This window comes from Balaenoptera ricei, chromosome 20, assembly GCF_028023285.1.
Source record: "Balaenoptera ricei isolate mBalRic1 chromosome 20, mBalRic1.hap2, whole genome shotgun sequence".
In the NCBI taxonomy this organism is placed as follows: Eukaryota; Metazoa; Chordata; class Mammalia; order Artiodactyla; family Balaenopteridae; genus Balaenoptera; species Balaenoptera ricei.
This window is the reverse complement of record NC_082658.1, coordinates 54,235,356-54,260,293: the sequence shown is the minus strand read 5'-3', so window position 1 is coordinate 54,260,293 and position 24,938 is coordinate 54,235,356. Positions and strand designations below refer to the sequence as shown.

The 24,938-nt window shown below is 50.4% G+C and overlaps 3 protein-coding genes across 8 annotated transcripts; 2 read left to right on the top strand and 1 right to left on the bottom strand.

Moving 5' to 3' along the window:
* Positions 1-2,366: 2,366 nt before the first annotated feature.
* Positions 2,367-4,376, top strand: PSMB6 (proteasome 20S subunit beta 6). The gene is made up of 6 exons (XM_059907005.1): positions 2,367-2,493; positions 2,917-2,984; positions 3,313-3,444; positions 3,560-3,689; positions 3,888-4,032; positions 4,158-4,376. The coding sequence occupies exons 1-6, from the start codon at positions 2,392-2,394 to the stop codon at positions 4,298-4,300; spliced, it is 720 nt and encodes a 239-aa protein (XP_059762988.1). The 5' UTR covers positions 2,367-2,391; the 3' UTR covers positions 4,301-4,376.
* A 1,585-nt stretch (positions 4,377-5,961) lies between these two features.
* On the bottom strand, positions 5,962-6,645 carry C20H17orf114 (chromosome 20 C17orf114 homolog). Its single transcript, XM_059908086.1, has 2 exons — positions 6,573-6,645; positions 5,962-6,134 (listed from the first exon to the last, which is right to left on the bottom strand). Exons 1-2 carry the CDS (start codon positions 6,643-6,645, stop codon positions 5,962-5,964), a joined length of 246 nt encoding a protein of 81 aa, XP_059764069.1.
* Positions 6,646-12,052: 5,407 nt separating this feature from the next.
* PLD2 (phospholipase D2) lies at positions 12,053-24,519 on the top strand. 6 transcript variants are annotated; one of them, XM_059907041.1, is made up of 25 exons: positions 12,053-12,130; positions 12,825-12,934; positions 13,023-13,153; positions 13,259-13,401; positions 13,837-13,942; positions 14,033-14,098; positions 14,222-14,280; positions 14,428-14,520; positions 14,613-14,765; positions 15,380-15,529; positions 18,603-18,686; positions 18,829-18,907; positions 19,687-19,797; positions 19,978-20,148; positions 20,530-20,656; positions 20,849-20,967; positions 21,068-21,181; positions 21,322-21,426; positions 21,648-21,736; positions 21,843-21,956; positions 22,134-22,183; positions 22,449-22,583; positions 22,810-22,963; positions 23,347-23,461; positions 23,726-24,519. In XM_059907041.1, the coding sequence occupies exons 2-25, from the start codon at positions 12,826-12,828 to the stop codon at positions 23,948-23,950; spliced, it is 2,802 nt and encodes a 933-aa protein (XP_059763024.1). In that variant the 5' UTR covers positions 12,053-12,130; position 12,825; the 3' UTR covers positions 23,951-24,519. The 6 variants fall into 6 exon arrangements, with proteins under 6 accessions (XP_059763024.1, XP_059763025.1, XP_059763023.1 ...); XM_059907042.1 differs by lacking the exon at positions 12,053-12,130 and adding an exon at positions 12,166-12,273 and having other exon boundaries at positions 22,449-22,508; XM_059907040.1 differs by lacking the exon at positions 12,053-12,130 and adding an exon at positions 12,166-12,273.
* The last annotated feature ends 419 nt before the right edge of the window (positions 24,520-24,938 follow it).

Genomic DNA, 24,938 nt, shown 5'->3' with positions numbered 1-24,938 from the left:
TAAAAAAAAAATAAGGGACTTCCCTGGTAGCTCAGTGGTTAAGAATCCGCTTGCCAATGCAGGGGACACAGGTTCGAGCCCTGGTCCAGGAAGATCCCACATGCCGCAGAGCAACTAGGCCCGAGTGCCACAACTACTGAGCCTGCGCTGTAGAGCCCGCGAGCCACAACTACTGAGCCTGCAAGCCACAACTACTGAGCCCACGTGCCATGACTACTGCAGCCTGCGTGTCTAGAGCCTGTGCTCTGCAACAAAGAGAAGCCGCCACAATGAGAAGCCTGCACACCACAACGAAGAGTAGCCCCCACTCGCCACAACTAGAGAAAACCCACGCACAGCAACAAAGACCCAACACAGCCAATAAATTAATAAATTAATTAATTAATTTAAAAAAAAAAAGAAGAAAGAAAGAGGGGGAGTTCCCTGATGGCCTAGTGGTTAGGATTCTGGGCTTTCACTTCTGTGGCCCGGGTTCAATCCTTGGTCAGGAACTGAGATCCTGCAAAAAAAAAAAGAAGAGGAAACATTACTAACGATCTTACAGAAAGAAAAAGTATTATAAGGAAATACTATAAACAATTGTAGGCCAATAAAGTAGATAACCTAAATGAAATGGACAAATTCCTAAAAAGACACACACTAGCAAACCTGACTCAAGAATAAATACAGGGCTTCCCTGGTGGTGCAGTGGTTGAGAATCCGCCTGCCAATGCAGGGGACACGGGTTCGAGCCCTGGTCTGGGAAGATCCCACATGCCGCGGAGCAACTGGGCCCGTGAGCCACAACTACTGAGCCTGCGCGTCTGGAGCCTGTGCTCCGCAACAAGAGAGGCCACGATAGTGAGAGGCCCGCACACGGCGATGAAGAGTGGCCCCCACTTGCCGCAACTAGAGAAAGCCCTCACACAGAAACGAAGACCGAACACAGCCATAAATAAATAAATAAGTTTAAAAAAAAAAAAAAAAAAAAAAGAATAAATACAAAATCTGGGACTTCCCTGGTGAACCAGTGGTTAAGAATCTCCCTTTCAGGGACTTCCCTGGTGGCGCAGTGGTTAAGAATCGGCCTGCCAATGCAGGGGACACGGGTTTGAGCCCTGGTTTGGGAAAATCCCACATGCCGCGGAGCAACTAAGATGCCACTAAAAAGAAAGCCCGTACGCAGCAATGAAGACCCAATGCAGCCGAAAATAAATAAATTAATTAATTTAAAAAGAAAGTGAGAAGACAGTCCCTATTTGCAAATTGTATGTCTGATAAAGGTGTAGTATGTAGAATATAAAAAGAACTCTCACAATTAGGAGTATGGGATTAACAGATGCAAAGTACTATACATAAAATAGATAAGCAACAATGATTTACTGTATAGCACAGGGAGCTATACTCAATATCTTGTAATAGCCTATAATGGAAATATATATATATAACTTAATCACTTTGCTATACACAATATTGTAAATCAACTAGACTTCAATTTTTTTAAAAGTTTGATGTAGGGAGTTCCCTAGTGACCGAGTGGTTAGGATTCTGGGCTTTCACTGCCGGGGCCCGGGGTTTAGTCCCTGGTGGGGGAACTAGGATCCCACAAGCCGCGCGGTGCAGCAAAAGAAAAAAAAAGAAAAGAAAAAGTTTGATGCTTTGCTCGTGAAGGGAAAAAAACCCACTCATAACTCAACAATAAAAAGATAACCCAATTTTAAAACAGGCAAAGGACTTAAATAGATATTTTTCAAAAGAAGATATGCAAATGGTCAATCAGCGCATGAAAATATGTTCAATGTCACTCATCACAGAGAAAAGCAAAAACAACAACAACAAGAACCCCACAAGATATGACTTCACACCCACTAGGATGGGTAAAATTAAAAATGCACCACAAAAATTACGAAGTGGAGAAATCGGAATCCTCATTCATGGCTGGTGAGAATGTAAAACGAGGCAGCTGCTGTGGAAAAGCTGTCAGTTCCTTAAAATGTTAAAAAGTTACTAAATGACCCAACAATTTCACTCCTAGTATATACGCCTAAGTATATACCTAAGAGAAATGAAAACATAGTGCGGTCATTCTAAATCGGAGACGCTCAAGTCTATCCTGAAGCCTCTTTGAATCGCAACTCCGATCGGATATATCAGTCCCGCGTACACCGATAGGAAAGTAGTTTTTCCAGACGGTTTGGAGCTGTTTGTTTCTTTTTTGTTTTTTGTTTCTTTGTTTGCCACCCACGCTGCTATCAAGCTCTCACGGTCGCAAAGAACGTTCACCACACATTTCTTTTCCTTTCTGCCGTCAACCGTGGCGCAGCTTCGCCCCCAGAAGGCCTCAGAGCACGACTAAAGAGAATGACGGAGCGCTTTACGACAGTTGCTTTGTGGCCGTACCGGAGGAGGAAGATGGCGGCCACCTTAGTAGCTGCTCGGGGAGCGTGCCCAGCACCAGCCTGGGGGCCTGAGGCCATTACCCCCGACTGGGAGAACCGGGAAGTCTCAACAGGGGTGAGGAAGGACTCGGGGTTCACGAGATATGCACAAGGATTGAAGCGATGGAAAGATAAGGCTGGAGTGGGTTGGGAGAACTGGAGGGGCGGGGAAGAGAGGTGGTCTGTGTGATGCGCTCAGGCAGGGGAGGAGGTATCCTAAGGACGCTGGAGTGGTGTGGGAGGAGGTAGAAGGTAGGCTGAAGCGTGGAGTTCTGGAATCTTGCAGGACGAAAGCTTAAGGTCAGGGTGGACCTTTGGGAACTTGAAGATTGGATTTCTGGTATTCTGCGGGTTATTGAGAACCCCATGAGATTTGACGATGTGTTGGTGGCGCACGACTTTCTCATACTCTAGGGACTGGATAGACGGATCATTAAGGTTTGTGTATGCTGGAGAATATGGAGAGGCCCAGACTCACCCCTTTCTCCTCTTTTTCCAGACCACTATCATGGCTGTGCAATTTGATGGGGGCGTGGTTCTGGGAGCCGACTCCAGAACAACCACTGGGTGAGCTCAGGACAGATATGTGAAAGGTCTTCTCCCCACCCTTCCCTTCCTTCCTTCCTTGCCTGCCAGCCCATCCTTACCCTCCATAGACTACTGTGGGAAGGGAGGTTTCTCCCCTCCCGGGAGATAAGGATTTGTTCCAGCTTCTACTGCTTCGTAGTTCTCTTCACCTTTTGGTGAACTTCTTGCAAAAGTTTGTTCTCCAGCCTGCTTCAGTTTAGATGAGAACTAACAGGAAATACTGGAATTCCTGTTGAGGGAGTGGATAGTAAAAGATGAAAGTGGGAGACAGGTGGGGTCCTTCCCTCACTATTCTGCTATCCTGCAGGTCGTACATCGCCAATCGAGTGACTGACAAGCTGACCCCTATTCACGACCGTATTTTTTGCTGCCGCTCAGGCTCAGCAGCTGATACCCAGGCAGTAGCTGACGCAGTCACTTATCAGCTTGGTTTCCACAGGTACTTGTGGGCAGGGGGGGAGCAAGTATCTGAAAGGAGTTGGGACCTGAGGAGCTGAATAGTCTGACTCCCAGGTCCTGACACTGCCTTCCCTATGACTCCCTTCACCTTCTAGCATTGAGCTGAATGAGCCTCCGCTGGTACACACGGCAGCCAGCCTCTTTAAGGAGATGTGTTACCGATACCGAGAGGACCTGATGGCAGGAATCATCATTGCGGGCTGGGACCCCCAAGAAGGGGGGCAGGTCAGATACCACAACCCCGAGAACATTGGAACCATGCCTTTCATTCTCTCCCCACCGCAGGCATTTTCTACTTCTCTTTCCAGTCTCTACATCACTTACTATTAACTTTTCGCAGACCAGTTCCGCAGTGGACAGGCGAACATACGTGTGTTGTGGGGAGGGTACAAATGGTGACACTCTTCTTCCTCCGTCTGGCAGGTGTATTCGGTACCCATGGGGGGTATGATGGTAAGACAGTCCTTTGCCATCGGGGGCTCCGGGAGTTCCTATATCTATGGCTATGTCGATGCTACCTACCGGGAGGGCATGACCAAGGAAGAATGTCTGCAATTCACTGCCAATGGTGAGAACTGCGGCTTCTGGGTCTGTGAGCATAAATCCCCATACTCAAGCCAGGTCAGCATTCCTCTTTCCTTGCCATGATCCCAGCATCTGACTCCAATCCCAACTTTCTTCTTTTCTCCACAGCTCTTGCTTTGGCCATGGAGCGGGATGGCTCCAGCGGAGGGGTGATCCGCCTGGCAGCTATTGCAGAATCAGGGGTAGAGCGGCAGGTACTTTTGGGAGACCAGATTCCCAAATTCTCCATTGCCACTTTACCACCTCCCTGAACCCTAGGATTCTAAGATACAACAGGAGACACCCCATACTGATGACAAAATTCAATAAACAGTTTGTCAGTGAGAATCTGTGTGCTTTGGGGTTCTTTTCTTAACCTCAAACCTGAACTCCTCTGGCCCATTTCCGTTTGTATAAACCACTGCCCTGAGGGAGCTGGAGAGGACCCTTCTCCAGGCCATCATGCCCCACACTTTCATTAGCATATCCAGGTCTTTGTGACACTAGCGTGGCTGGTGTGGAGGCTCCCAGCAAATGGCCCACTCCCCTCCCTGTTTAAGCCTAAGGGGGAACTCAGAATTCTGATAGAGACTGGAGTCACCTCCCCTCAGCCTGCCTCCTGCCTCCTGGCAGGCTACTGGCCCTAAAGTCAGAAGGACTCCGCATGTCCGGCCCAGGCTCACAGTCCCCTCTCTTCACAGTCACCTCTGTCACCTCATCTTGTCAGAAGCAGCAGTGTGACTTCTTTGGCTTTTGGGAGGAAGTTGGACCTTGGTGCACATGGAGTTTAAGTTTGACCTTGAGTGGGAGAGGGCGGCCACTGGGAGTGCTGTGGGTCGGCTCCAGAAGCCACCATTCCCATGGGGAGGTGATAGGAAGTGACCTTTCAGCCCCACGGATAGGAAATGAGAGCGGGCTCTGGCCCCTGCAGGACGGTCCCCACTCCAGCCAAGTGCTCATTGACAGTGACCGACAGTCTTGCCCTAATCTACATTTCTCCAGTCTGTGGATAAGGGAACTGTGGAAGCCACATTTGAAAACCTGGTTCTAGAATATAATCCTACCCTGGAGGATTTCGGGGGGTACAGAGGAGGCTTCCTAAGGAGGTGGTGAGTTCCTGAATTAAGTGAAGAAGGATCTCTCACCCCAAACATGTGTATCTCAAAATAACCAGTGCAGAGCTTTTGATTTTCTGCAAAACCTGTTCTCCCGGTCCTCCCAGTCTCAAGGCATCTTTGATTCCTCTTTCGCTTGTACTCCACAGTCCTGAGAACTCTACATCCCTCAACAGAAAGGCCTTTCCTGACCACCTGAATTTTAAGAAACACCACCCTCCTCCACCCCGCTCTCACATTACCTGTTTAATTTTCTTCATAGCAGTACTTACCGCTATCTCCTATTACCATGCTTATTTATTTATTGTCTGCCTCCCCTACCAGAAAGCAAATTCAGTGAGAAGAGAGAACTCCTTGTGCTTGATTCACTGATATATTTTCAATGCCTGGCAGGGAGTGGACATTTGATATTCATGGAACGAATACGCTCCCTAGCCCCATCTGCTGTCCTGCCTACCCCGCAACCGCTCCAAACTGCTCTCACCACACTCAACTCTGAAGCTTGATTTCAGCAAACCTACTTACTGCTAGGCACACCTGGGCGCTGCATGAGATCAGCTGCCTCCTGTTCCCCACTCCTGCGTCCTCACTCCCACCCCATGCTGCACTTCCCACCTCAGCCCCATAACAGCCCTGGTGTCGTGGTCCCCATCTCCTCTCCAAAACTTGTGCACATACACACAGCACTTGGCAATTCTCAGTGTATTTAATAAGAAGGTCATGAGGGATCTGAGGGAGCCAGACACTGGGCTGACTGAGAAGGCCGGGGAAGGAAGGTTGCCAAGGCCTCCTGGAAGTTCAGCCCCTGGTTGTCCCCTTCAAATGGTGGAGTCATTGGCCGATGCTATGTCATGCAGCTGGTGGCGGAAGGAGAGACGGGCTTTCCTGCTGAAGTAGGCGCCAGACCCAAGGGACAGTATCCCTCCCTCAGCCACGATGGGGGCTACAGCTGGGCTGGGACCTGGATCTGGAGGGGCAGCTGGATCCAGGCCTAAAAGGGAGATTGGAGGGGGAAGAAGGGAGTTGTGGGTCAGGAGGAGGAAAGAGGCCAGGGAACCTAGGGGGTGAGTGTCGCTAGCATCAGCAGGGAGAGGAGAGGGGACGTTGGCAGCAGGGCTGGCTTCCCTGGCCCGTGACCTATGCACTGGACACGGGGCCACACTCAGAAGGGCCCCCATGCTTGGTGTAATGCTCTGCTGTCACTGTCTTGAAATTCTTAATAATTTTTTTAATAAGGGGGTCCCACTTCTCCATTTCGCACTGGGCCCTGCAAAGTGTTTAGCCAATCATTTGGCGAAGTGATAGATCCACCTCCCGCACAGGGGGCAGATTATCCTTTTCCCTTCCCTGATTTGAGCATTTACCTTTCTCCCTGATGCAGTTTGTCTGTCTGCCTGGCAGCCCACCTTTTCCTCTGTCTCCCGCATACCTGCTCCTCTTTCAGTCCCCCGCTGTCTACGGCACCCACACCATGGGAAACACCATGCCCCCTTCAGACCCATCTCAATAATGGACGAGACTGGGATGCTGACAATGGCCAGGAGCGCCCTAGGAGGGGTGTGGTTTCCAAGCCCCTCCACTGTGGGCAAAACTACCACTCAGCCTCAGACCGCCTGGTGATTATAGGCGCCAGGAGATGGAAGGGGGAGAAGAGGGAGGAGGGAAGGGGTGGGTGATCCCCCACTCAAACACCTATCCTTTTGTGCCTCCTTAATTTTGGGGTTGTCTCTGATCCCCATGGAGAAGCAGGAGAAGACTAGGAGGGGAGGCATGGTGGAGACAGACACCCAAGTGCCGGCACAGACAGATGCAGTGAAAATTCATCGCAGCAATGCCAGACAACTTGGTGCCAGGCTGGACCCTGCTGGGGATTCATTTGTATTTTATTTTATTTTTTGTTAATATTTATTTATTTGGCTGCGCCGGGTCTTAGTTGCGGCACGTGGGATCTGCGTTGCCACGTGCGGGATCTTTTAGTTGCGGCCTGTGGGATCTAGTTCTCTGACCAGGGATTGAACCCGGGCCCCCTGCATTGGGAGCGCGGAGTCTTAGCCACTGGACCACCAGGGAAGTCCCTCATTTGTATTTTAGAATGAGATTCATTTGTATTTAGAATGCCCAAGATGTAAAAAATTGAAAGAATAGTTTACTTTTTTAGAACAAGAAACTTTACTAGTTAGGGAAATGTTATGTTCTCAAATGGTCCAGTAGCTCTCAACCCCTTTTATGAAAATAGTTGTAATTGATTAATTATGCTGTGCCAGGTAGATTCTAGGGACTTTTACATGTTATCTCACTTGATAGTGTCAATGATTTTTTTTTTTTTTTTTTTTGTGGCCACGCCGTGCAGCATGTGGAATATTAGTTCCCGGACCAGGGACCGAATCCATGCCCCCTGCATTGAGAGTCTGAACCACTGGACCACCAGGGAAGTCCCTTTTTGTTTTTAATGTCAGTGATCTTTTAAAGTAAGTGTTATTATTATGCTGATTTCAGAGATGAGGAATCAGAGGCACTGAGAGATTAGGTAGCTTGCCCAAGGTCACACAGGCAGTTATCAGAAGAGCAGTACTTTCCCTCACCCTCTTCACTCTGACCCCAGAGTCCACTCTGTTAACTGCCACACTGAGCTTCCCAAGCATGTTCCTGGCAGGTATTGATGTCCTCAGCCAGGTGTAGGGCAGCCAGAGCCCGGGCTGGGAGCCTCAGGTCCACAGTATGCTAACCAAGGACTCTAAATGCCCTCCAAGAGCTATATTATCATTCCCTAAGGGTATCATGATGTGGGAAAGGTTGGAAAGCACTGCTGACTATGCTGCCTGACTGAAATCTGCTATTTTATTTTATTTCTTTTTAAATTTAATTTTTATTTTATATTGGAAAATCTGTTTTTTAAATTAACTTTATGGAAGTAAAAATTTACATACAATTTAATGCATACATTTTAGTGTACAGTTCTATGAGTTTTGACAAGTGCATACACCCATGTAATCACCACCTGAATCAAGATATGGGACATCTCCATCACCAAGTTCCCTGTGTGGCCTTTACTGTCCCTCTTTTTCCCCACTCCCTGCCACAGGCAACTACTGATCTGATTTCCATCACTATAGATTGGTTTTTCTGTTCCAGAACTTTATATTAATGGAATCATATAGTACTACTCTTGTGTATGCTTCTTTCAGCATAAGGGTTTTGAAATTCACCCGTGTTGTATGTATTAACAGTTTGTATTTTTTGTAATAACAACTTTATTGAGAAATAATTCATGCGCCATAAAATTCACCCTTTAAAGTCTACAATTCAGTGGTTTTTTACTATATTCACAGAGGTGTGCAACCATCACAACTAATGTTATAACCACCTCATCACCCTCAAAAGAAACCCTGTACCCATTAGCAGTCACTCCCCTGTCCTTCTCCCCAGCTACTGTCCCAGCTATGGTCTCTTTGGATTTACTTATTCTGGACATTTCATAGAAATGGAATCATATACTATGTGGTCCTTTGTGTCTGGCTTCTTTCACTTAGCATAATGTTTCAAGGTCCATCCCTGTTGTAGCATGTATCAGTACATCATTCCTTTTTATGGCTGAATAATATTCCATGGTAGGGATACACCACATTTTGTTTATCCATTCATTACTTGATGGACATTTTGGTTTGTGTCTACTTTTTCGCTATTTGAATAATACTACTATGGACATTCATGTACAAGTTTTTGTGAGGGCATACATTTTCAATCCTTTTTGGAATATACTTAGGAGTGGAATCGCTGGGCCATGTGGTAACTCTACGCTTAACATTTTGAAACTGTTTCCAAGGTGGCTGTACCATTTTACACTTTATTCATTTTTATTGCTGAGTAATAGTCTATAGGCCACAAATTAATCAAAATAAAAAACCTCTGCTTTTCCAAAGGCACCATTATTTTATTTATTTATTTATTTTGGCCATGCTGAGTGGCTGGGCCCCAGCAGTGAAAGAGCCAAATCCTACTGGACCAACAGGGAATTCCCAAAAGGCACCATTATTTTAAAAAGACAAGCCACATTCTGGGTGAAAATATTTGCAATACATATATCTGATGAAGGATTTGTATCCAAAATATATAAAGAACTCTTACAAATCAATAATAAGACAAATAACATGGTTTTTTAAAAAATCAGTGAAAGAACTGAACACTTTAAAAGAGATATAAAAATGGTCAATAAGCACATGAAACATGGTCAACATCATTAGTCATCAGAGAAATGCAAATAAAACTATGATGATGTACTATTTTACACTTATTAACATGGCTAACACTAAAAAGATAGACAATATCAAATGTTGGCCATGCTGCAGAACAAATGGAATTATCATACATAGATTTTGGAAATGTAAAACAGAACAACCATTTTGGAAAACAGTTTGGCAGTTCCTTTTACCCCCTATCTTAAAATATTTCACTTATTTAAAAAGTGCTTTTTCGGAGCTGGAGGAATCAGGCTCCCTGACTTAAAACTATACCACAAAGCTACAGTAATCAAGACAGTATGGTACTGGCACAAAAACAGAAATATAGACCAATGATACAGGATAGAGTGACCAGAGATAAACCCACACACATCTGGGCACCTAATTTACGACAAAGGAGGCAAGAACATACAATGGAGAAAAGACAGCCTTTTCAATAAGTGGTGCTGGGAAAACTGGCCAGCTACATGTAAAAGAATGAAATTAGAACACTACCTAACACCATACACAAAAATAAACTGCAAATGGATTAAAGACTTAAATGTAAGACCAGACACTATAAAACTCTTAGAGGAAAACATAGGAAAAACACTCTTTGACATAAACCACAGCAAGATCATTTTTGACCCACCTCCTAGAGTAACGGAAATAAAAAGAAAAATAAACAAATGGGACTTAATTCAACTTCAAAGCTTTTGCACAGCAAAGGAAACCATAAACAAGACAAAAAGACGACCCTCAGAATGGGAGAAAATATTTGCAAATGAAACAACAGACAAAGGATTAATCTCCAAAATATACAAACAGCTCATGTGGCTCAATATCAAAAAAACAAATAATCCAGTTAAAAAATGGGCGTAAGACCTAAATAGACATTTCACCAAAGAAGACATACAGATGGACAAGAGGCACATGAAAAGATGCTCAACATCACTAATTATTAGAGAAATGTAAATCAAAACTATAATGAGGTATCACCTCACACTGGTCAGAATGGTCATTATCAAAAAATCTAGAAATGATAAATGCTGCAAAGGGTGTGGTGAAAAGGGAACCTTCCTGCACTATTGGTGGGAATGTAAATTGATACAACCACTATGGAAAACAGTATGGAGGTTCCTTAAAAAACTAAAAATAGAACTACGATATGATCCAGCAATCCCACTACTGGGCATATACCCTGAGAAAACCATAATTCAAAAAGAGACATGTACCACAATGTTCATTGCAGCACTATTTACAATAGCCAGGACATGGAAGCAACCTAAGTGTCCATCAACAGATGAATGGATAAAGAAGATGTGGCACATATATTCAATGGAATATTACTCAGCCAAAAAAAGGAACGAAATTGAGTTATTTGTAGTGAGGTGGATAGACCTAGCGTCTGTCATACAGAGTGAAGTAAGTCAGAAAGAGAAAAACAAATACCATATGCTAACGCATATATATGGAATCTAAAAATCAAACAAACAAAAATGGTCATGAAGAACCTAGGGGCAAGACGAGAATAAAGACGCAGACCTACTAGAGAATGGACTTGAGGATACAGGGAGGGGGAAGGGTAAGCTGGGACAAAGAGAGTGGCATGGACATATATACACTACCAAATGTAAAATAGATAGCTAGTGGGAAACAGCCACATAGCACAGGGAGATCGGCTCAGTGCTTTGCGATGACCAAGAGGGGTGGGATAGGGAAGATGGGAGGGAGGCTCAAGAGGGAGGGGATATGGGGACATGTGTATGCACATGGCTGATTCACTTTGTTGTGCAACAGAAACTAACACAGTATTGTGAAACAATTATACTTCAATGAAGATCTATTTTTTAAAAAGTGATTTTTAATGACCATTTAAAAATAGCCTTTATTTGTCACTTTCTTCACCCTGCCTCTATATAAATGTGTGCAATTAGAGATCAAACAAGTCTGGCTAGTTTATTAAAAAGTTAAAATGATGGAGCAACTCCACTCCTAGCTATTTACCCAAGAGAAACGAAAACATATTTCTACACAAAGACTTACCCAGGAATGTTTATAGGAGCTTTATTCGCAGCAGGCAAAAACTAGAAACAACCCAAATGTCCATGAAGAAATATCCATCAACCCACTCTTCCATATAGAAGAGATTAAGAAATCTACTTTTTAAAAAAATGAAATATTTTGTCTATTAGAACCTGAAATTTTTCCTGTTTCCCCTTAGCCTGTTAGTTCCAGAAGAGCAAGTCCCGTGATAGTCTTGTTCACTACTGTATGCTCAGAGTCTGGCGCGGAGAAAGTACGCAGTAAATAGTGAATGAATGAAAGAATGCAAGCTTGCGTACGTTAATGAATTTGTGGCCACCAGCCCTCGGGCCTTTCATCATTCCTTCCATCTACAAACGCTGGCTAGGCCGGCCCAATGTGGTTCTCAGCCGGCCCGGGAAGGGGACACAGCCAGGTCCCTGCCGCGGAGGCGCGTCCCGCCAGGGTCCCTGGCGGGATCGGTGGCCGGAGAGGACCCGGGGGGGCCGGCGCCCGAGCGGAGGAGGGTGCGCAGAGCCGAGCGCCCACAGGGAGGAGCGGGCCTGCACGGACCGACGGCGCGGGACAGACTGACAGCCCGGCAGACGGCGCCGCACCGATGCACGGAGAGGGTAGCGCCGTCCCGCAGAGCCGAGGGCGGCCCCAGCGCCCAGGCTGCACGCAGGACTGCAGGGCGGGCCGAGGGCGGCGGGGGCGGGACAGGACCGACGAGAATCCCGAGGAGGTGAGGCCGGGGGCCGTCCCGCCCCCAAGGGCAGGCCCTGAGCGCCCGCCCCGCCCTGGCCCTCTGGGGTGTGGGCTCCCGCTCTGACTCTGCTGGCTTCTTCTGCTCGCAAAGCCGCGCTGCCGCCGGCTCGGGCTGCCCGGGTGAGGGGACCGGGGAGGGGGCGCCGCTGAGATCCCGGGCCCAGGAAATCGAGCGGGGACGGGAATGAGCTTGGGCTGCGGGTCCTCCTGACTCAGCGTCATGCTCAGATTTCGGGGTTTCCCTCCCGGGCGGGGAACGCGTAACTTCCTCATTCCCGCCTGGACCCCTTCTTCCAGCTGGCTTGGCCTGGCTGGAGCCCCGGTGGCTCGGGACCCCTGGCAACCCCCGGGGCCCCTCCCCTGGCTTCTGCTCTGCCCCACTTCGGGGCCATCCGGGCCTGGCCGGGTGTTCCTCGGCACCCTGGTTACGGGACGGGAGGCGGGACTCAGGCATTCCGGATGCAGGAAGGATCAAGATAGGGGATGGAGATTAGAGGCGGGTTGGCAGGGCGTTGCAGACCGATGCGCCATAATCAGAGAGATTGGGAGTCAGCGGGAGCCAAGTGGGGGGAAGCGGGGGACCTGTGGGAGATGGAAGACCGTGGGGATGCGATGGGGCGGCAGGGTTCTGCAAAGCAGGTCACCTTCCTGAGGCCTCCCCATATTCCTAGGATGGCGGCGACCTCCGAGAGCCTCTTCCCCTCTGGGGGTGACCTGGACTCCAGCCAGTTACAGATGGAGCCCGATGAGGTGGACACTCTGAAGGAGGGAGAGGACCCAGGTACACAGGGAGGACGCCCTCAGGGAGAGGAGGGGGAGGGGGCTGAGACCTCCTGGAGTCCACATTCTTCCACTTTCTCTCCTGTCAGCTGACCGGATGCACCCCTTTCTGGCCATCTACGACCTCCAGCCTCTGAAAATTCACCCCTTGGTGTTTGCCCCTGGGGTTCCCGTCATAGCCCAGGTGGTGGGCACTGAAAGATACACCAGTGGATCCAAGGTGGCTGGGCTGGCACCAGGGAGGGGGCTAAGGGGAGGGCTGGCCAGAGCGGGGGCTGCCACCCAACCAGGGAACATCCATTCAGTCAGTTCCTCACTCCCCCAGGTGGGCACCTGCACTCTGTATTCTGTCCGCTTCACTCACGGTGACTTTACCTGGACAACCAAGAAGAAGTTCCGTCATTTCCAGGAATTGCATCGGGACCTCCTGAGACACAAAGTCTTGACGAGTCTGCTCCCTCTGACTCGGTGAGGGGGACAAGACTGCCTCCTGTGAAGGGCAGGTGCCCCCTCACGGCGGGGCAGCATGGGATGTCACTGCCCCAGCCCCCATTGCTGCTTTCCGTCTGTCTCATCCCCAGACCACAGCCTTTCCTCCCCCAGCTGCTTTCCTCCCCCAACTCTGGCCACTGGGCCTGCTCCTCTGACCCCGGTTACCAGGAAACCTTCCCTGCTCAGCTCTTCCTGTCCATGGTTCTGGGCCAGTATCTCAGCAGGGCTGGATGCCCAAAGTACCCTTGGCAGCCTCCCACCTTTTTCTGTCTCCATCTTCAGGGTAGGGGGCATTCCTTCTGCCAGCCTCTAGGTCCCCTCGCCTCCTCCAAGACCCTACCTCCAGTGCTTCAGGAACCAAGGCACCCAGCCTCCCATCCTCCTATTGACCCTCCCCCATCCCTTCCACAGCTTTGCCGTTGCCTATTCTCCAGCCCAAGAGGCAAACAACAGAGAGATGCCCTCTCTACGCCGAGCAGGTCCTGAGGGCTCCGCCAGACATGCATCCAGCAAACAGGTGAGACCGGACACCAGGTCCTCTGGGAAGGTGTTTGGGTGCAAATGGTTCTGGTCCCATCTGTCTCTCTCTTTCCCATCCCTACTTCAGAAATACCTGGAGAATTACCTCAACCGCCTCCTGACCATGTCTTTCTACCGCAACTACCACGCCATGGTAAGGTCAAGAGGCTGGTGCCAGGTCTCTTGAGATGGAGCAGGGGGCAGAGGACCAGGGTCGGTGGAGTCTGAGGGGCTGAAAACAAGAGTCTCTCCTCTGAGCCTTTTTCTTCCTCTGCAGACAGAGTTTCTGGAAGTCAGTCAGCTGTCCTTTATCCCAGACCTTGGATCCAAAGGACTGTGAGTGTCTGACACCCCTCACCCGCCATCTGCCAACATCTGGATCTCTCCCTGGATGAGAATAGGGAAAGAGCAGTGCACGGTGGGCTGGAGGTCTGGATCCCTCATCCAGCCTCATCCAACATCTCTTCCTGGTTTTCCCCACAGGGAGGGGGTGATCCGGAAGCGCTCAGGTGGCCACCGTGTTCCTGGCCTCACCTTCTGTGGCCGAGACCAAGTTTGTTATCGCTGGTCCAAGCGGTGAGGCCTGAGCAGAGCCGCTGGGCAGTGGGTGGGGGTGAGGAAGGAGATCCCAGGGGCATGGAGGAATGGTCAGAGCCCTTCCACTCCAGGTGGCTGGTGGTGAAGGACTCCTTCCTGCTGTACATGTGCCTCAAGACCGGCACCATCACATTTGTTCAGCTCTTCGACCCTGGCTTCAAGGTACAGGTGGGGAAAAGGAGCACAGAGGCACGGTATGGGGTCCGGATCGACACCTCCCACAGGTAAGGCCTCCCTGGTGTGGACAGACACCTGGTGAGTGAAGAGCCAGCCTGGGGCCCTAAGGGGAGTTAAGTGGAAGAGACCATGGAAGAAAGGAAGGCGTTCCCACCTCCCTGGAGCCGGCCATGATTTGGAACCAGAGAACTGTTCTAGTCAGATGCTTGGGGCTGCTCTTAGAGGCTGGGCCCAGAGAAAGAGAGTTGAGTATAAGCCTGGGGGAAGGACTTTTGGTGCAAAAGATAGGGCACTCCATTCATTCATTTATTCATTCAACAAACTTAAGGGACTTCCCTGGTGGTCCAGTGGTTAAGATGCCGTGCTTCCACTGTAAGGGGTGCAGGTTTGATCCCTGGTCGTGGAACTAAGATCCCACATGCAGTGCAGCATGGCCAAAAAAAAAACCCAAAAAAACAAAAAAACAAACTTAAGTGGCTGGCACAATACTAGGTGCCAAGGACCCAACTGTGAATAAGGCAGATACACTCCCTGTCCCTGTGAAGTCAAGTAGGGACTAAGGGAGGAGGTAGGAAAGAGGTGATAGCTAAAGGGGAGGTTTCTGAGCCAGGCCAGAGGTGTTGGGGGTGAGGATTGTGGTCCACCCATTGTTTCCATCCAGGTCCTTGATTCTCAAGTGCAGCAGCTACCGGCAGGCACGGTGGTGGGCCCAGGAGATCACTGAGCTGGCCCGGGGCCCGGGCAGAGACTTTGTACAGCTGCACCGGCACGAAAGCTACGCTCCACCCCGGCCTGGGACCCTGGCCCGGTGGTGAGACACTGACGTCCTTTCTGAAATTGTCGGTGGCCTTTTCGACCTCCTTGGTGTTCTCTGAGTCCTTGATCCTCTTTATCTCCTCTGACCCCTTTTGACCTCAATAACCTCCTCCTTTGACTTCTCAAATCTCCCTGACCCCCTGACCTCTTTAATCATGCTGATCCCTCTGATTCCCCTCTGATCTTTCTGAACCCCAAACTGGGTAATCTCTGACCCTGACCTCTCCGACCTCCTGTGACCTTTTTAACCTCCTTTCACCACACTGACCCTCTCTGTTCTCAGTGGTCTCAAATGTCTCTGATTTATTTGTCCATTTAATAAACATTTTCTGAGCACCCACTATGTGCCAGGTCCAGTGGCAGGGATAAGACTCAGTAGGTGATTCAGTCACGAAACAATGGGAGTTTGCCACGCTGGTGGTAGATATAGGGTACCAAGCACAGAGGAGGGGCATCTGCCCCAGCGTAGGATGTCAGGACTGGCTTCTAGAAGACAGTAACCCTGAGGTTAACCTTAGCAAGATAAAGAAAATGGAGAAGGGCAGTCTGTGCAGAGAAGCTAGAAATAGCCCAACGTGTTTGGGAACCACAAGACTGACTACTGTTGCAGCGTGAGGAGCAGTGGTCAGTAAAGAGTCTGGGGGTCGCAGGGTCTGATCAGTGCCTCTCCCGCTAAGCTGAAGAGGTTAACCTTTATCATAGGCAGAGAGGAGTCATGGAAAGAATTTTTCTTGGAGGTGGTGTTGAGTTTTTTTTTATTGGAGTATAATTGCTTTACAATGTTGTGTTAGTTTCTGCTGTACAACAAAGTGAATCAGCTGTATGTATACAAATATCCCCATATCCCCTCCCTCTTGAGCCTCCCTCCCACCCTCCCTACAGGGAGATCAGCTCGATGCTTTGTGACGACCTAGAGGGGTGGGATAGAGATTTATTTATTTATTTATTTTAAAATTTTATTTATTTTATTTTTATTTGTTTTTGGCTGCATTGGGTCTTCGTTGCTGCGCTAGCACTTTCTCTAGTCGCAGCAAGCGGGGGCTACTCTTCGTTGCGGTGCATGGGCTTCTCATTGCGATGGCTTCTCTTGTTGTGGAGCACGGGCTCTAGGCGCACAGGCTTCAGTAGTTGTGGCACACGGGCTCAGTAGCTGTGTCTCGCGGGCTCTAGAGCGCAGGCTCGGTACTTATGGTGCACGGGCTTAGTTGCTCTGCGGTATGTGGGATCTTCCCGGACCAGGGCTCGAACCCGTGTCCCCTGAATAGGCAGGAGGATTCCCAAACACTGCGCCACCAGGGAAGCCTGAGATTTATTTTTTAACATAAGAACTGATCATAGCTAATACTTACGTAGCACTTAGTGTGTGCCAGAAACCGTTCTGAGTGTTTTGTGTTTATGAACTTACAACAACCCCGTGAAGCAGGTACAGTTGTTATTTCCACTTTACCGGTGAGAAAACTGAGGCAAGGAGAAGTTAAGTAACTTGTCAAGGTCACACACCTTGTAAACAGTGAAACCAGGATTCAAATCCAGGTAGTCTAGGTCAAGACCCTGCTCTTCACTATCAAACAGGACTGTTAGTTATTAAAAGTCTAACAATACGGAAACATATTAAGTAAAAAATTAAAGTTCTCTGCACAAGCCTTTACCCCCCGGCCCTTAGTTCTTCTCTACACCCTCTCCCCAAAATCCCATTTTTCTCCCCAGAAGTAATGCTGGTGATAGTTTGATATTTATCCTCCCAGATCTTTTCCTGCATATTTTCATGTGCTTAGCATATATGTTACTTTTTGTTTTAATGTAAATGAGATCATGCAGTCTCTTCTTTGTTTTACTTTTTCACTTAACACATGTGTTAGAGATTAGGCATTTACATTATTTCCCACTTTCAGTCTTATAAACGATACTGCAATGAACATAATCTTTGGTTAAGCACTTAATAGGATGTCTTCCTAGATATAGAATTACGAAGTGCATTTAATGGTATTGGGGGTATGTGGATTTAATATTCTGATAGATACTACCAAACTGTCCTCTAAAAAAGCTATAAAACCAATGTATATTTTCACAAACTATGAGAATACTCACTTCCCCATATGCTAATATTGAATGTAACCTGCAATTTTAATTTTTGCCAATCTAGTGAATTTTAAAAGTGTTATTCATTTTAATATCAATTTCCTTGTTTAGTGATGAAGTTGAACATCTTTTCATCTATGATTGGCCATTTTCCCCCTGTGAACTATCAGTTCTCTTTTTTTTTTTTTGGCTGTGCTGTGCGGCTTGTGGGACCCTGTTCCCCGACCAGGGACCAAACCCGTGCCCTCCGCAGTGAAAGCACAGAGTCTTAACTGCTGGATGGCCAGGGAATTCCCATATCAGTTCTTATTCTTTGATCAGTTGGCCTATATGTCTTTTTGTTATTGATATCTTGGAACTCTTTATATGTGATGTATTTTTTAAAAATAATTTACATTTGCATGTAAGCCTTCAAGCATTTTGTTCCACATTGCAGTTTAATTTTATTTATTTATTTATTTATTTATGGCTGTGTTGGGTCTTCGTTTCTGTGTGAGGGCTTTTTCTAGTTGCGGCAAGTGGGGGCCCCTCTTCATTGCGGTGTGCGTGCCTCTCACTATCGCAGCCTCTCTTGTTGCGGAGCACAGGCTCCAGACGCGCAGGCTCAGTAATTGTGGCTCACGGGCCCAGTTGCTCTGCGGCATGTGGGATCTTCCCAGACCAGGGCTCGAACCCGTGTCCCCTGCATTGGCAGGCAGACTCTCAACCACTGCACCACCAGGGAAGCCCTATATGTGATGTATTAATCGTCCCAATCTTTAGTCATTTTCTTTGGTTTGTTGTGTCTTTTGTAGTTTGTAATTTTATTTAGCTCGTACTGGCAAATTTATCCCACTTTGATATATCTACCTGCTACTGTCTGACCTCTCTGATCACTCTTGGTCTTTGACCCTGCTGTCACCTCTGACCCATGACTGTCCTCCGGTCTTCACTCTCCAGAGCTTTCTGGCTTCTGACTCCCCTGACCTCCTTGGCTTGGCCTCCCCCAGGTTTGTGAATGGGGCAGGTTACTTTGCTGCTGCAGCTGATGCCATCCTGCGAGCTCAAGAAGAGATTTTCATCACAGGCTGGTGGTAAGTGGGGAAAAAGCCTGAGCAAGAAGCGGTAGGATAGGGCCTGCAACGGATCAGCTTATGGGTCAGAAAAGGAGTGGAAGGGGAGGAGTGACTGTTGTCGGGAGCTTAGCTTGCCCTTACCCCCTGCCCTGAATCCCAGGTTGAGTCCTGAGATTTACCTGAAGCGTCCAGCCCATTCAGATGACTGGAGACTGGACATTATGCTCAAGAAGAAGGCGGTGAGGAGAGTGGTTGGGCTGGAGGGGAGGTATGGTGGCGGGGTGGCCTGTGGGTGGAGATTGGTTAGAAGGGACTGTAGCATGGGGGAAAGCAGGGAATCTGAAAATTGAGGAGGAGGAAATATGCCCATCCTGGCTCAGTGTCTGGCAAACATCACCTCCTCCCCTTCCCTAAGGAGAACTGACACCTCCCCGTTCTTGCCCTTCCTCTATCTGGTACAGACTTTCCTCCCAGTATCCATTACACTCTGTTGTGTTACTGCAGGGTGGACATGTCTGTCTCTCTCCCTGGACTAATTAATATCACTAGTTCCAATACAAGGCATAGTGTCTGCTATGTTGGGAGCATCCATAGATATTGATGGGTGGGAGGAAAGATATGTGGATGATGGAGAGTGGGTGGGTGAATGGATGGGTAGATGATGGAGAGGGAGATAGATAGAAGGATATGAGGTTGGGAAGGTGGATCAGTAGGAGAGTGGGTAGGTAGATGGATGAATGATAGATGGTAGATAAGGGGATGAGTAAATTTTGGGGAAAATGAGTGGATAGATAATGCTGGGTAGGCGGGTAGACGTGTGGATGATTGAGCAGATAGATGATATTCAATCTAGGTTTGCTGTAAGCAAGAAAGCAGGGTGTAAGTGGCAGAGCATTGAGGACCTCCAGTCAGGGAGGAGGAATATACAGGAATCCTGAGCATGGGGAAGGGTTTGGGAGGGTGGGAAGGGGTCATTCCAAGAGAGGCATTAGGATCTGATTCCCTCACTGACCACCAGGAGGAGGGTGTCCGGGTGTCCGTACTGCTGTTTAAGGAAGTGGAGTTGGCCTTGACCATCAACAGTGACTATAGCAAGAAGGTTCTGACGCTACTGCATCCCAACGTAAAGGTGACTCTCAGGCCTCAGAGACCCCTTCCCTGCAGCCCTCCTCACCACACTTTCCCATCCCCTCAACCCTCCCTTTCCTTGAGCATCTCATCCTTCCGTCTTTCCATTCTCTCCCCCAACACCTCCTCTTTCTTCTCCCACCTAAGCTCACTCTCATGAACTCCCCCATACCTGCTCCAGGTGATGCGCCACCCAGACCAGGTGACTCTGTGGGCCCATCATGAGAAGCTCCTGGTGGTGGACCAAGTAGTGGCCTTCTTGGGGGGGCTGGACCTCGCCTATGGCCGCTGGGATGACCTGCACTACAGACTGACTGACCTTGGGGACTCCTCTGAGTCAGCTGCCCCCCAGGTAATTCCCCAAGGCCTTCCTGAGCTCCCCCAAACTCAGCTAACCTAAATCCTCACCCCTTCCCAGCTCCAGCCTTCCCCTCCAGTCATTCCAAGCCCACACTCAGGGTTCCTTGGCCTTTCTGGGACCCCAAGAACCTGCTTTGAATATACTATGACCCAGTCCCCTCCCCATGTCCGTTACCCACCCCTCCCCCCATTCCTCTAGGGATTTCAAATGCATCTGAAGGGGAGGACCAGGGAATCAAACTCTCTCTGCTTCATTCTTACTTTGTGTCTCTCTGTCTCCCAGTCTTCCAGTGCTCCTTTCTTCTCTTTGGCCTGGCTCTGTACGGCCCCATGACCTCTCCTTGCCCCTGGCTTGGGTGTGTTCCCCCTACAGCCTCCCGCCTCATGCTCAGACCCTCCAGCTACACCAGACCTCTCTCACAACCAACTCTTCTGGCTGGGCAAGGACTACAGCAATCTTATCGCTAAGGACTGGGTCCAGTTGGATCGGCCTTTTGAGGGTAGGAGTCCCCTTCCTCCAAAGCCCGTGAGAGCTGGGAGCAGGGGCAGAAGGCAGGGCTGGGACTGAGGATGGGATGAACTGGGTCAAGGGTAATGCACCCTCCCCTCGGGTTGGCTCCTCCTCCTCCCTGCCCCAAGTGTCCCCAAGAGACCATCCCTGACCTCTCCCCTGACTCTCCTGGGACCCCCAGATTTCATTGACAGGGAGACCACCCCCCGGATGCCATGGCGGGACGTCGGGGTGGTGGTCCATGGCTCACCCGCCAGGGACCTTGCCCGGCACTTCATCCAGCGCTGGAATTTCACCAAGGTGCTCGATCCCTCCTGCTCCCTCCTGTGAGGCTGGAGGGCGGGAGGGAGCCTGGGGCAGCTCATCACCTCCCTCTGACTCTGCCTTCCCTCTTCCTCAGAACACCAAGGCCAAGTACAAGATACCCATGTACCCCTACCTGCTGCCCAAGTCCACTAGCACCGCAAACCAGCTCCCTTTCATGCTCCCGGGAGTGCAGTGCGCCACCGTGCAGGTGAGGCTCCGACTTCAGCCTGCCCTCGCCTCCCTCCCTTCAGCCCAGTGCCCCGGCCCACTCTCCCTGACCTGAGAGCCCCCGCCAGACCCCTCCTCTCCCGGGCTCAGGAGCCACAGCATATTCGCCGTCCCCCCCAGGTCTTGCGGTCAGTGGACCGCTGGTCAGCGGGGACCTTGGAGAACTCCATCCTCAATGCCTACCTGCACACCATCAGGGAGAGCCAGCACTTCCTCTACATTGAGGTCTGACTTGGGGGAGGGTGGGGCAGAGGACGGAGGGGACATCCCAGGGGAGAGACTTAGGATGTCAGTGGCATCAATCATTGAGGACTGGCGTAACTGGGCCTGGAGAAATGCAGAAGCCTGGGGCCAGGGCCTGGAGCCTGGGGGTGGGGATGGCAGCGGGAGCTGAGGGCAGGGGCTGGGGCCAGACTGCTGATGTCTGTCATTGGTCCCTGCCCCAGAATCAATTCTTCATTAGCTGCTCAGATGGGCGGACGGTGCTGAACAAGGTGGGCGATGAGATTGTGGACAGAATCCTGAAGGCCCACAAGTAAGATGGACCAGCCAGAGTGTGAGGATTGTGGGCATGGTTTAAGCCCAACTGGATGGGTGGGGCTTGGGGGAGAGGTCACACCTCTGACTCCACCCCTCCCCAGACAGGGGCAGTGCTTCCGAGTCTACATGCTTTTGCCCCTGCTCCCCGGGTTCGAGGGCGACATCTCCACAGGTGGTGGTAACTCCATCCAGGCCATTCTGCACTTCACTTACAGGTGACCCCCGGCGCCCCCCTCAGCCAGACTCTGCCTCTCCATGGCCCCATCCTACCTATGCCTCCATCCTGACTCCGTCCTGATCCCTTCTTGCTGGACTTTTGAGGTCCACCTCTCTCCTGACATCCCCCATCTCCTCCCCAGTCTCCACCTCCCTCACCCATTCTCTTCCCTCAGGACGCTGTGTCGTGGGGAATATTCAATTCTACATCGCCTCAAAGCAGCCAGTGAGTGCTGGGAGCTGGGGGTTCAAGCCCTGGATCCCCGGGGAGGGGGCGATTGAGGGACTGGATCCCCAGGGATGGAGGGAAGGAGGCTATCACTCCTGCATGCTTCTGGGGCTACTGCCTGAGCCCGCAGGTGGCCTTACACTGCAGGGAGAAGTATATAGACCAGGGCTTCTGAAGTGAGGAGGTAGATGGGACAGGGCTCTGTCTGCACATGGAGAGTACCTCTCACCTCACTCCCCTTCCCCCCATCTCTTACTCACAGTGGGGACAGCATGGCGGGACTATATTTCCATCTGTGGGCTTCGCACACACGGAGAGCTGGGTAGGCACCCGGTCTCAGAGCTCGTCTACATCCACAGCAAGATGCTCATTGCAGATGACTGGACAGTCATCATTGGTCAGTGCTGGATCTCGGCCCTGGCAACGAGAGGAGGGTGGGGAGAAGTGGAGCAGGGCCCAGCCAGGGGCAACGGGGATGGAGGTGGGTGATGGAGATTGCAGCTGAGGCCCAGTTGGGGATGGAGGCCAAAGAAGGCGTGTTGCCCACAGGCTGGTAGAGGTGATGGGGTCTCCTGGGCTCAGGAGGACACAGTGTGTCCTGCACCCCTCCCACCCCCGCCCAGGCTCCGCAAACATCAATGACCGGAGTTTACTGGGGAAGCGGGACAGTGAGCTGGCTGTGCTGATCGAGGACACGGAGATGGAGGCATCCCTCATGAATGGTGTGGAATATCAGGCGGGCAGGTTTGCCTTGAGTTTGCGGAAACACTGCTTCAGGTAGAGCCGGGGTGGGGTGCTACAGCGTAGTGGGAGAGGTGGAAAGGGGGAGGGTCTGCCTTTTGAGCAAGTGTGAGGATTGCTTAGAGGTAGTACTGGATTTCCCAAGAGGCAGACTCATCCAGTTTAAGGTACCGGCAAAGCAGGGATACCAAAAAAATGAGAAACAAATATTTCAAAAGTAACTTGGTATATCTTTTAAGGCATTAAAGTAGTCGCCAAAGTAGAGACAAATTAAAGCTCTGTTGGACTCGTTTACACTTATTTTACTGTTTAACATTGCTTCTATTTTGAAATACCTGGGTAGGCACATTATAATTTTCTGGTATTCAGGCTTTCAAAGGATCTTAATCTGGCCCTGCTGGGACCCCTTTCTCCCGCAGCGTGATTCTCGGGGCAGATGCCCGGCCGGACCTGGATCTCCGAGACCCTGTCTGTGATGACTTCTTCCAGTCATGGCAAGACACAGCTGAGAGCAATGCCAATATCTATGAGCAGGTGGGCAAGGGGGGTGGGCAAGGGGGGTGGGCAGGGGTGCTGGCAGGGGGAAGTTCACGGATTATCCTGTCTAGGGTGGGATAGAGAGGAGCCCCCGCACAGCCATCCTCATAAGGGGATGAGGGTCTGGGGACATCATGGGATTCAGTGGCTCAGGGTTAGTGTAGAGGGATATGGTGGGCATGGGGGCGTCTAGCCCAGTTGGGCTTGGACTCTTGGGCAGTCTCCCCAAGCCTTATTGGTTTCTATGCCCCTCGCCCATAGATCTTCCGCTGCCTGCCGTCCAACGCCACTCGCTCCCTGCGGGCACTCCGGGAGTATGTGGCCGCGGAGCCGCTGGCCACGGTCAGCCCTCCCTTGGCCCGGTCTGAACTCACCCAGGTCCAGGGCCACCTGGTCCACTTCCCCCTCAAGTTCCTGGAGGATGAGTCTTTGCTGCCCCCCCTGGGTAGCAAGGAGGGCATGATACCCCTAGAAGTGTGGACATAGCTGCGGCTCCAGCCCGGGAGAGGTCACCAGCCGCTGGGCTCCACCTCATCTGGCTCCCTGCCCCCTCACCCTGAGGACCGAGGGCAGTGCCTCTGAGACCTGGGGGAGGCAGGCATCCCCGGAGGGGACTAGAGAAGTCACAGAGGACCCTTTCTTGAGAAGCAGCGAAAGAGGACACTCTCAAGCCCGGGCTGGGGAGGCAGAAGAGGGTCCAGAGAAGTTCATCCTCCTCGCTGCCCAGTTCAAACCACTGCTACAAAGGAGAAGCAAAACTCCTGCCAGGATGCCTGGGGCCAGCCTCCTACTCCAGGAGGACCAGATTCTGCCCTGGGCCTTCCCATCTCTCCCTTCGTCTTCCTGCCCTGGAACCCCCTCCCTGCCCCAGGGCCTTTCCCAGTTCATTACTGCCAAAGTGGAGGGAAGGATGGAGCCACTCCCGGCTTCAGTGCCCATGGTGGGGAGGGGACGGGGGCTGGGGGGATGCTCACTAACCCCCTCCACCAGCTGATGACAGACACTAACTCTGTATCAGTTCAATAAGCGTTTCATAAATAAAAGCCTAGAAAAGGTCCTTGCCTCTTCCTTGGCTGAACTGAGTGCTTGTCTCAGCTGCCCCCCCAGGCCTACACACAGCAGCACAGGCCCCTTCACCCTCTCTCCACACCACTGGTTTCTTCTTTCTGTGACTTCATCTCTGCTCCGCTTGTCTGTGGCTTCGGGAGCTCCGTCACCAGGTGCTGGGAAGACAAGGTGTTCACACAGGGATGCCTGGGTAAAAGAAGGGCGGGGCCAAACCAGGACTCCTGGAGGACAGTGGAGCTGATGGTGCAGCTTCAGGTGAGGGAGGCGCCCAAAGAAGGGCCCAGAGGGGCTGCCTCTTGTTCCTCAAGTGACTGCAAGGGGAGAGGCTTAGCGAAGCCCCTGGGAGTGGATAAGGGTATAGGTCAGGAAGAACTGGGCCCAAATCCTGGACTTGTCACTTACTACC